This window comes from Equus quagga, chromosome 11, assembly GCF_021613505.1.
Source record: "Equus quagga isolate Etosha38 chromosome 11, UCLA_HA_Equagga_1.0, whole genome shotgun sequence".
NCBI classification, from domain to species: Eukaryota; Metazoa; Chordata; class Mammalia; order Perissodactyla; family Equidae; genus Equus; species Equus quagga.
Window position 1 is genome coordinate 101,203,282 of NC_060277.1, and position 12,355 is coordinate 101,215,636.

The 12,355-nt window shown below is 43.6% G+C and overlaps 1 protein-coding gene across 4 annotated transcripts in view; it reads right to left on the reverse strand.

The window, feature by feature from the left end:
* The window catches only part of ERN1 (endoplasmic reticulum to nucleus signaling 1), an 81,551-nt gene that overhangs the window by 49,308 nt on the left and 19,888 nt on the right, over positions 1-12,355 (reverse strand). For 2 of the 4 annotated variants that reach the window (XM_046675229.1, XM_046675230.1), the window contains exon 2: positions 6,702-6,822. In XM_046675229.1, coding sequence (XP_046531185.1) covers positions 6,702-6,822 — 121 coding nt within the window. Of the gene's footprint in view, positions 1-1,409; positions 1,658-6,701; positions 6,823-6,934; positions 7,043-12,355 lie in introns of those variants that run through there. The other 2 variants (XM_046675228.1, XM_046675231.1) reach the window with 2 other exon arrangements.

The following is a 12,355-nucleotide window of genomic DNA, read 5'->3' on the forward strand; positions in this document are numbered from 1 at the left end:
TGTCATAACTTCACAGAATTCATTATTGACTGATAGGAGTGCCATCAAACCTTGCACAGCCATCCAAAGATGAACAAAGGGACAAGTAACTAAGTCACAGCCAAAAAGGGCATTTTATCCACATACTTCAACATTCACAACCGAATTCCAATACACACCAAGGAATGCTGCAAAGAATATCCATTGGAGTTGAAATCTATGCTGCTGTGTATGATTCCCCTCTGCACTGAGGGATGTACTTCTTTGAAGCAAATCCCAAGCATGAGGGCGGGAAGTGAATGCGGGTACAGACGAACGAGATTGGGCACCAGTTGGTGCTTGTTGAAGCTGAGGGCTGAGTACATGAGGGTTCGTTATATAATGATCTCTATGTTTGTACGTTTCGGATCTTCCATGATAAAAGTAAAATACAAAAAAGAGAAAGACAGAAAACATATTTTCAAGATATTCAAAAACAGAAATAGGCCTCTCTCATATCCCCTCTCACAAAGTTTTCAGTCCTCAAAAACAATGGAGAGCAAATAAACACTTTTCTTGTGCTTAAGCAATGAGGTAGAAAGGTAGTGATGCATATCTTAAGCCTAGAAAATTCCTTAAGAGAAAACAGATTAGAACTATTAACGAAACGTCATCTCTTTGCACAACTTCCCCTTCTCATGTTTCCCTCATACCTCTGAGAGCAGACCTGTCTCTTCCCGAGGAACACGCACACTGCTTAAGAGACAGGAGAGAAAGCCACTGTCGAAAGTCACAAAAAGCCACGTGAAACTCAGGATCAGAAACTAGAACTGGAAACTGCCATGACCATGGTATGAGTGACAGATGACGCATCCTGAGGAGGCAAAGTCAAGTTTCATCTGTTTCTCCCAAAAGATGTCTAGTCAGAAGGGTTCTGGGACCCGAGTCAGCATTAAGGGGCTCGGACATTTACTGAGCATCCCTGGCTATCCAGAAACCCCATCTTCAAGGAGTTATAAATCCAGCCAGAAGACAAATGTAGCCAGAAATTCACAATAAGCAGGAAGTGCCATGACAGAGGCTTCAATGAAGTGCCCCCAAAACCCAGATGAGGGAAGGGCTCACCCTACTTGGGGAGTCAAGGAGGTGACCTATGAAGGGCATCTTAAAGATGAACAGGAGCCCGTCCCACATTGCAGGCTGCTGGTGAGTTGGGAGCATAAGCAAAGGCGCCATGTCTCTGAGGCCTGGAGAGAGACAGAGTTATGTGGCTGCTTGCTAGCAAGGGCACCTGCTGGGCGAGGGTGGGGAGTTGAGGCTGGAGAGCTGGGTGAGAGCCGGAAGGTGAAGGGCTGTGCACGCATGCTAAGGAGCTCAGACTTGACCCTGTCCAGTGCTTCTCAAACTAACTGTGGTGTTGAAAATTCCAACCCATCATGGATGACACTTACTCTCCCTTTTGTTCTCTCCTCGTGGGCAGGTAAGACAGGTGGGCAGACCACACCTGGAGTAGCTCTGCTACAGACAACACCAAGGGTATTTCAGCAGGGAGGGCAGCATGGTCCAACGAGTCTTTTTAGAGGGCATGTCTGGCGGCAACATGATGGACGAATGGCAGGATAAGACAGGCAGCAGGGATGGCAGTCAGGAAGCTGCTGCATTAATCCAGGAAGCAGACGTTGAGAGCCTGGCTAAGACACTGGCAAGGGGGACACAGAAGAGGAGTCAGATTTGGGAGACACTTCTTCAGTCTACAAGACAGGGACTCAGTGATCAAGTAGCAAGGCATCACTCTACTTTCCAGCCCGCGTGGACCATGGCTGTCAGCACCAGGAGGAACTATGGGAAGAGGCACGTGGTTAAAAAGGGAAACTCACAGGGGAAGATTTTCTTCAAATTTCAAATAACTAATTTTGTTCTAATCCTTCCCTCATAAGAAATCTCCGATATTAACCCTTCAAGGGACATCTCATAAGTCCAGGCCCATCTGGGCGGGACAGCAGCCATGGTAGCATATTTCCATGATTAGCAGAGAATGGTTCTAAATTAGACCCAGTCCTCGTGCCTACTATTGCTAGAAAGGTGATGGAAGGGAATGAGGGTAGGGTTGCTAAAGAATAAGCTGCAACTGGATGAAGATTTGAGTGTGAAGAAACAGCATTAACTAGAATTTCTAGGTAAGCGCAAGAAGCCCTGCGGCAGCCCTGGCAATGCCAAAGAAAGTGCTTTCAACTCCACCAGGCAAAAGCACACTTCGTAAAACAAATCTAACACAAAACACGACAGCAACATTCTCAGTTTGCACTTGGGCTGAAGGTGCAGAGACGAAACGGACTCAACCATATTCGCTGGTGAAATTTCAGAGACAGACAGTGGTGTAGCTACAGTTACAAAAATCACAGGTTAAAAAGATCACAGCTAACATAAAATGTCAGAGCTCAAATTAGTTTCTGAAAACAAATAAAACTCGTTTTCTGTACTAGGTGTAGTTTGCTGCTACGGTGTAAGAAATCTCCATTTCTGGCAACAGCAACACATGTTTGGTTGAGTTACAAAAGCACCTGCCAAAACCACTCTCTGGAAAGAAAAAAAAAAACACTCCCAGTTTGTTGACCCCTGAAACAAGTTAGGAAACCATGAAATGAAATAACAGGTACATATTCTGCAGAACCCAGTCTGATGAGTTAAAGGTCTCCGTTTGCATCAGCAAGTTTCTTCCATTTGACTTTGACTCCTCACTGCCACTCAGGCCCGAGCCTGTGTTGTTCCTTGCCTGGACTGGTGCAGTAGCCTCCACATGGTTTCCAGCTTCCTCCTGGCCACATTGGTTTAGTCTCAACACAGCACCTGTTGATCTTGTAAAGTGGAGGCCAGGTGTCTTAGTCAGCTCAGGCTGCCATAACAAAATACCATAGACTGGGTGACTTAAACAACAGACATTTATTTCTCATAGTTCTGGAGGCTGGAAGTCCAAGAGCAGGGTATCAGCATGGTTGAGTTCTGGTGAGAGCTTTCTTCTGGCCTACAGATGGCTGCCTTCTCACTGTGTTCTCACATGGTGGAGAGAGCGTGAGTTCTGGTCCCTTCTTCTTATAAGGGCACTAATCCCACCCTCATGACCTCATCTAAACCTAATCACCTCCCAAAGCCTCCAACTCCAAATACCATCACATTGGGGGATAAGGCTTCAACATACGAATTTTGGGGGGAACACATTCAGTCCATAAGACCAGGGCATGCCATTCCTCTGCTCAGATTTCTCCAATGGCTTTGAAAAAACGAACATCCTTAACACCAGCCACTGGTGTCTCCATGAGGGCACAGCTCACTAGGCAGCGCTCAGGAAATCTGTGAGGGCATTTCCTGGTGGTCACAGGGAATGGGGGAGCGATACAGGCACTAAGTGTGGGGGCCAGAGATGCTCGGTAGTCCTGCTTAGCCGAAGATCACCCCATATCTGCAGGCTGCTCTGATGTTCTGCCAGACACTCACATGAGCCAAAAGCCTACAACCTAACTGCTTTACATTAAAGCACAAAAGTGTTTTTTGCATGATTTTATACACTGAATCTTCTTGGAATATGACTACTGTATAAATCAGGTAAGGATGTCCTTTTTTTGTTTGGAACATTACCAAGAGTTGTTGACCACCTTGGAAATCCAGTCCTCACAGGAATCGTGGTATCCTAGTCCACACTTCCATCAGTCTGCGTTAAGAGGCACTGCACTCACTCATAGGTGGCATGTCAGTAAGGTCAGCACGTGTCCGAACATTTACATGTTAAATTACACACGTGATTAAAAATTACTTTCCTATTATTTCAGATTATCAATTGGGTGATACATTTTTCTTTTTAAAACTGTGTATGTAGGTTACTATCTATAAGTTTCATTTCAGGATAGTGGTACGGGCATTTTTATAATAAATATTATGTAAAGGGAGCACTGCATGCCGACATGACTGGCCCTCTGAGCTCATCTCCTTCTTCCCCTACTTACCCCACTTCAGCCACTCCCACTTCCATGCTCTTTCTTCCTCCACCAGGCCAAGCGCACTGCCACCTTTGCCCCTGCTATAGCTTCTGCCTAAGACTCCCCTGCCTTCTTGAGTTCTTGCTCAAATGATGCCTTCTCAGTGGGCCGACTCTGCTTAACCCCCACCCCACACCTGACCTGCCTAGTCCACTTTCCTGCTTTATTTTTCTCCATAGGGCTTACCACCACTGCGTAATTTATCTCTTGTCTGTTCCTCACTGGAATGAAAGCTCTACCAGGGCAGGGATTTTGTCTGTTTCCTTCACTCGCTGTACCTTAGGGCCTAAAACAATATCTGGATATCTTTATAATCTACTTACATATCAATGGTTTACAAATATCAATTTTGAAATCTTTAGTTATAATTGCAAGATTAGAATTAAATTGAAAACTCAGGGTCTCTATACATCACCATCTTTAATCTTTGTACAGAAATACATTTCGAGGTTACTGGTATCCGGGCTGAATTTAGCTAAAAAGCTACTGCATTCTCAGAAAAAACAGTGAGACCTAGAACATATTGACTATTACTTGAAATTATTAAACCTCAATGGGATTTCTCTAATTCTTCCTTTGTGTCTTTTAACTCCTCCCTGCTCTGCCTACTTAATCAGCTGTTGGATTCTCCTGATTTTATTTCTGGCACGCCTCTCATCCTTCCCACCTCTTTCCTTCTCCCTGCCCCCCTTTTCAGGTCTGTCTCACCTCTCACTGGCCTTCCTGTCTCTAGTCATCCCACACACTGCTGCTGGATTAATCTGGAAGCAGAGCACCTGCTGAGCCACTCCCCTGCTCAATCACATTATGGCTCCCAACTTCCTGTTCATTCAAGTGCAAATGCCTCAGTGCTACAGTAGGGCTCAACATACCCTCTACGGGCCTCCCTCCCTCCACCTCCGTCCCTAAGCTCCTCCCAAACAGGACCTGTCCCTGCACCCTAGAACCTGCTGCCTCCTTTGCCCCTTTCCAGGCCTCACTCCCCACTGAAATTCAATCCATGCACCAAGGCTCAGCTCTACCATGACAGCCTCACGAAGTCTTTCCTGCCCCCGCAGATGGACGTGGGCTCACAGCACTTCCTAGCACCTCTCTTTGGCAGTTACAACACTCTGCTCTCTGTTGCAGTTCTGTGTACTTGTCATTTCTCCCTAGCAGACTGTGGACTCCTTGAAGGCAAGAACTGTCTTTTTCTTCTTTGTGCCCCATATAGTATCTTTCACAGACTAGGTTCTCTAAACACGTGTTCAATTATGAAAGAGGCAAATTTTTAAGCTCTAAGTTACAGGAGAGAACAGATTGACTCATGTTTGGCTAAGTAACAAACAAGGCAGGACACAGTTTTGCCAGATATAGCCAATGCTACTCGTAAAAATTAAGACTTGGAGAAGATCAATTTCAAACAATACATGCAGGGAAAAGCAAAGCAGAAGAATGAAGTGGCTTGGGGCAGAAATGCCCTGCCTAGAAAGACTGAAACTGAGGAACAGCACTAACATTTAACCGTGAAAATATTTAGTTCAATCCTTTTGTGACTTGATTGTCATCTTTGCACAAAATCAGAAATTCTGAAATTTAAAGAACTCTGCTTTTGTTTGTATTAAAAACATGAGAAGGCTTAAACACGAAGGGGAGACAGTGCTGATAACATTCTGGGAGCCTGTAATGCAACGCCAAAACCCAGCTCTACAGTCTTCTTGTGGCCACTGACTCCTGAGACAGCCGGTCCTTTCGGTTGCTTAAAGTTCTTGCTGATGCAAGCAGGACCCAGATACTCAGGGTGGTCTGTGGTCCCCCAGCTGCCATCATCTATGGATGGGAACGAGGTCTGCTGCTAAATTGACAAGATGATGCGTGACCTTCTGACATAGGCCAATATTTTTCCATCTAGAATACTGTTTTGGAACATTTTATTAAGGAAGGAAAAATACTTGCTGTGCTCATGAAAATAATGAGTCACAGATTAGTGACGGAAGAGAACATGCTGGTCAGACCCTAATCTAGGGCCAAATGAGAATTATTACTAGACAGAATAATAGAGATGACACTGAAAGCCCCAAATCTTGGGATATACATGGCTTTACCTGGGCAGATTACTTTGGAAATCGAATACAGTTTCCCAGCTGTAGGACTCCACTCTGCTGTCACCAGGAACACAAGATCATAAAATGGAAGCATGGTGGATTAAATGAGCAACAAGCTCAGTCTTTTACTCCCCTCACCAAAGAGCCAATAAAGTGGCTAACGTGGATGAATGTCAAATCTGACAGCTGGCAATTATTTTAGCTTCTATAAAAATAAATTAGTAATTTGAGGTCAGAGAAGATACCTTCTTGTAATTATAATGATAAGATTCTAATCGTTAGAACTTAAAAAAAATCTAATGCAGCATGTCTTCATGAAGACCAACCGGGCAGTACTATTAATAGAAAAGCCTAGAGCCATTTAAACATGAAATCTGGACAGAAGCAAAAAAAGAAAAAAGGGAAAAAAAAGGATAAAGCACGCCTCTTCAACTGATGCACTTAGTGGATAATCACAATTCCAGCTGTAAACGTACCCTTTGAGTATAATTCCCTTTCCTCTCCTTGACTCCATTATCCTTTTTTATTTTATTAAATAATATATAACTGTTTTTCTCCTTTTCTGCAATGTTTCCTTGGAAGCAGCTGAGCAAATATCCATGTTACCCAATGGCCAAATCCAAATTACCTTCTTTTAAAGTCCATTTGATGGAGCCTGTCCTCTTGCTGACAGCATGCAAACTTCCATCCAGTGTTGACACAAACAACAAGGTTTCAGGAAGCGTCACTGTGCTGGGACTTCCAAAAATCTGCAATGAGATGTAGAAGAATCTTCATGGTCAGTATGAACCTTCACCTTGGGCATAAACAATCCCAGACCCCCACCCCCAAAAGTTATCTTTCTAAAATCTGCCATCTTACACGTGAAGAAACTGAGGTTGGAGACCCTAAGTTCCCATCAAGGGCACACGTATAGACAACAGCTGAGTCAGGAATAGGATCAGGTTGCCTCATTCTATCTGAGCAGCAATCCTTCCTGCAGACAGACAGGCTTATGATCTAACATGACAAGGACAGGGATTCTGAAATAATCCACCAGCAGCCTCCACTGAAACAGAGGGAGAAAGGACACTCAGCTTTCTAACTGACTTCCTCCTCTCAGTTATATTTTACTTTCTAAAACCTGGTCATCTTGCAAGACTCCATGATAAAGAAGAATGCCAACACACCCACACACGCTTACGAAATCTTAAAAGACAAATAATTAGGGGGAAATGTTTAAAGCAAAATAGGAAAACCAGCTCTCATAATATAAAGAGTTAATAACACACTAAGATTTCAAAAGAGACATGTTATAAAGGAAAATATGTGAAAAACATAACCCAAACTGTTCTTCATCTATAATCAAAATATAATTTAAATCAAAATGTACCTTTTATGCTTAATGAACTTAAAAACATTTTACAGAAAATAGCCAAAGGTAGCGAAATTCGCTTTCTCATCCATTGTTGGTAGCAATGAAAATTATGTTAGTGCCATCTTTCTGGAAACCATAGAAGTACTCACATTTTTGATCCTGTAATTCTACTTCTATATCCTAAAGAAATAATTCCAGGTATGGGAAAAACTCTGTGTGCAATGATACTCATTACATCCCATTTATAAACACGAAAAACTGGAAAGATACAAACTTTCAATAATATCTAAATGGCTGAAACAAATTATGACACATACACTCAAGAGAATATTATGTAGTCACTGAAATAGCACTTGGAAAAATCTACAATACAGAAAAATGTTTATATATGTTATCATATTAAAATTATAGAATCCAAAATTTAATGTACACTGTGGTTATAATTATATTGGACATATTTCTTTTGCTCTGCCTGTCCTCCAGCTTTGCTAGGAACTATACCCTCATCCACATGGTTTCCACGGGAGCAGCTGGGTTTGTGTGTGCATTCGCATGTGCATAATGCACACATGTGCAGGCAATAGCTAGTAAGGTTTCCCAGGACAACATCCTTTTGAGGTATGGGCCCATTCAGCAATGCCACCTTGTAATGAGATTTTCTCTTCCTTTGTCACAATACTGCCCCGCAAATTAGCTGGTTACTGTGGGTTTTGCATCAAAAACAGGCCAACTCAATTTGCTTATACTATGACAGTCTGAATTTTAGCATAAATGCTATTTTTAAAATATAAGAGTATGGCTGGCTTTTAGCACTAAACATAAAACATTGGGAGGTTCCTTGTGCATGAGAGCCTGACTCCACAATACCTAGTCACTCTTGTAAGAGCCAGGGTGACATCTAGTTAATCCCTGAAAAGGGAAAGCCCAGTGGCTCTCTCCAGGGCAGCCTGAGGTGGCAGGACAAACACTCCAGTCCCTGCATTCCTTTTCCGTGGTGGAGACCCGCTGGCAGAGGGGGCGAAGCAGCTGCCAGAACCTCATTCATCTCATCTCTTACCTGTGCCTGTCCTGGAAGAGCAGTTCCGCCCTTTACTCTGCCCAGAGCAGGGCCCACTCACCTGGAATGGGGGAACCAAGAGCAGGCTTTATCACTGCCTGCTGATGCTGTTCTCTGTGTAAAGCCTTAAGTCTGAGGAAGAAGGGTCTGCTAAGTCTATCCTCTGATTCTGCCTTTCAAACTAGAAACTTAGTCTCAGTACGACCCGACTAGAAAAACGGAAGCCTCAATGGTGGTGCCTGCCCAAGCCGGGAACCCAAAAACCATGTATACCAACTGTTTGGGGGATAGTTAAAATTCTTTTAGCCCAAAGGGTATATACATGGTGACAAGACTGACCTGGACCCGCTCACACCTGAACCGGAGGAGCACACACTGCCCAGAGCACCCTAGCCTGGAGAACAGTGGCCCTGTGACAGGATCACCGAGGGTGTAGCTAAAGGACACAGGGCTGTCTCCCATTGGGAAGAGGGGACTGGGCTTGCAGCTTGACACGGGATGGCTGGCTTCTCTCAGGTGGGGGCAGTTTGGAGACTGAATAAACGAAAAGGGAAGAAGTATGCACACCTAGGGCCAAGAGGTAGAAATCTCTGCTGCACTGCCCCGACCCGTCAAAGTCAGCCCTGGAACAACCATTTTGTACACTAGGTCTTGGGATCACACAAGAATTGGGTTGAACTCTCTGGGGGACTGAAGCAGTAAAAAGTTAAACTTGGGAGAGTTCTGTGAATGCATTTTCCTCCATGTAGAAAAAGCTGGACAAGAGTAAGACAAAGAGAGAAGAAACACAGCTGAAAGATCAGGAGATCACGCCCCGGCTTCCACTGTTCCTCAGGCCTAGCCAAGTACCTGTCCTTGGGCTCAGAGACACCCCAATATTCACAATAAATTCTCTTTGCTTAAGCTTGTTGGAACTAGGTTTCCATCACTCACAACTGAAACAGTCCTGACACACACAAACACACACAGCTTTAAAAAAAAATACATACAGAAAAAAAAGAGGAAGAAAATATTGCAAAATTATAGCAATAGTTGTTTTCTCCCCTATTTTCTAAATGCTCTATAATATGATCATGTAGTCTGCAATGAATATTTCATAAAATAGAAAGGAGATGGAGACGTCAGAAGATGGGAGAGAAGCTGGAAGTTAAAGGAGCTTCACTGAGCTCCTAAGTTCCAGGTGAAGTTAGGACATTAGGCAACTCAACCACCTTCAATCATTAATATCCTCCAAACAAGGGGCAGAGGTCTCCCAGTAAGAGTGTGCATCCCAGAACAGAAGAGTTTTGGTGTTGTTATTAAAGCCTACAGTACAATTATAATGAACTATATATCCTCAAATATACCTTATCACAGTATTAGTCCTAAAAAGAGTTAATATTTACTACAAACTTCAGTGCTGCTTCACTACTAGTGTGGAAACAAAAGCCACCTGCCTTGTCTAAGCATCATGGAAACCACAGGAAGAGCAATTGTCTATGGTTGGTTGGTGAATTGAAATAAAACACTAATCACGTAACCTAACATAGTCTTCTAAAAATCGCAAAAATACCAGGTTTGGCTAGATGTTGAATTTAGCAACTGAGAGTGCTGACGGTTAATCACAATGTCCACAGTGACGTCACAAACCCTGTCTCTTCTTTGAAGGCTCTTGATGGTTTCAAATTAGAATGCCTGGGGAGCCACTCTGAACAGAGCTATTCTCTCATAAGCCAACCTAATATTACAGAATTTCTGGCTCCTTACCCTTGGCATTTTTCTTTTTTCCAGTGAGGAAGATTGGCCCTGAACTAATATATGTGCAAATCTTCCTCTATTTCATATGTGGGACGCTGCCGCAGCATGGCTTGATGAGGAGTATGTTGGTCCATGCCCAGGATCCAAACCAGTGAACCTAGGGCCACTGAAGCAGAGCATGCGAACTTAACCACTATGCCACTGGGCTGGCCACTACCCTGCCATTTTTTAAGGCATGCACATTCCTGCCTTCAGATATAATTGCTAAAACTAATTGAATCAAATAAGCTTTTAGATGCCTTTTGCAATAGTGAGCACAACTGAGAACTATCTGTACCTGAACTTCTAAAAACACTGCTGCACAATAATGAACTAGCATATCACCTTCACCCAGACTTTTTAGTCATCAGTGCTCCATTTTGCTATGATGGATGAAATGGCAATAATAGTCCCATAATAGACACTAGTTTCCAGAGAGCCTGAAGATGGCAAGAAAATGCTGACTCTGCAGATCTACTTCAAGTTGACTCCCCGGAATCTGGCTCATTTTTCCCACTAGTGGGACATACTCTCCTAGCTTCGGTGGTGACTTCTAAGACACAATCACAGTAACACTGTAGAGGGTGAGAACAGTGGTGGTGAGTAATCTAGTCTAGCCTAAAACTAGACATCCATTAGCTAATGGGGCCTCATGGAATTCTGACAACATACGCCCTCTCACAAGAGGTGACCCCGAGAAAACAATTCTGGAAACGCCCAGCCTGAGGACTCTGAAGTCTGGCAATTCAGAGCAGGTGATGCTGGGGAAACGGCTGCTGGTAAAACCAGCTCATTTTACTTAGGTTGATTCAGTGTTCAAACCATCCTCACTGCAGCCCTGCCCAGTCAGGACTTTAAGAGTCTCCCTCTCATAAAAACAAACGCAATTTTGGGGCTGGGTCCTCATGTTCAATCTTCTGGTTATAAAGTAAGGTTTCACGAGGTCTGGGATCTATGCCACTTCATAATGAGACACGCCACTCACTTTGCCTTTACTACAAAGACGTGGAAGCAACTACCAACTGCTTACACAGAGATGATTAAAAGGTAAGTTACCAACAATTCCATTCTCTAATATTCTAAACTCAGTTAATTGTTAGTTGTTCTTGCATTAATGAACTCAACTCCCTATATTTCAGGTAAGAAAAAAAATCTTTTCTGAAATAACTTTGCTTAGAAAAAATCCTCGGCAAAGAGGATGATGAACACAAGGGATAGGCATGTGTTTAAGCAGCACAAAAACAAATGAAACAGCCTTTAATAAAACCCCGCCAATTTCTCAACTAGTAGTTGGGACTAGTCAGGCGAGGCGGCAGCTCACCAGGGCTGGAGGGGACAACCAGCAAGGCCTCGGGGCTCGGTTTCAGCTGCCACCTCTACCACAGCGGCGGCTGCTCATTTCCACTCACTCTGCCCCTCAAGGAAGAACAGCAGAGAAGCCCCCTGAAGGCTCCTCTGAGCTTCAGAACACAGGAACACTGCCCCTCACCAGGGTTTCAGAATGCTGCATTTTCCAGAGAAACACAACTCTTAAATTTCAGACACTCATCGCAAGAAACAGTCCACAGGTTAACCAACTACCTAATAATAACAAGGGTCAGAAAGAAGGTTAATAAAAATAAGAGACTTTTCAACTCGAAGTCAGTGGGAAGAAGTGGTACCATGCACACACTCGTCTCATTCCCAGTGTCCAAAGTGATCCACACGTGGTGAGTGTTGCAGTATCGGTTCCATTTACAAAACCGGCACATCCAGGCCCCACAAAAAGGGCACACACACAGAAGACCCCTGCTGTGAAGCAGAGAGCCGTGCACTTCTCAGGTGGCATGTAAATCGATCAAGTCTAACCCAATTGTACATCTCTAAAAGCTAAATTGATAAGGCAACACTGTAGTGCTAGTTTAGTAGGATAACTAAAAACAGTAAAGATACTTAAAATTAAAAAAAAACATTTGATTAGGCAGATCATTGTATTCTAATATTATAATAAATACTGTGATCTTTTGGAGTGGAGGTAGGAAGGGCAGAAGATTCACAGAAAAGATTCTTCTTTTAGGAGTGCCACACCAATTTCCAGGATTTGTTCAGAGGC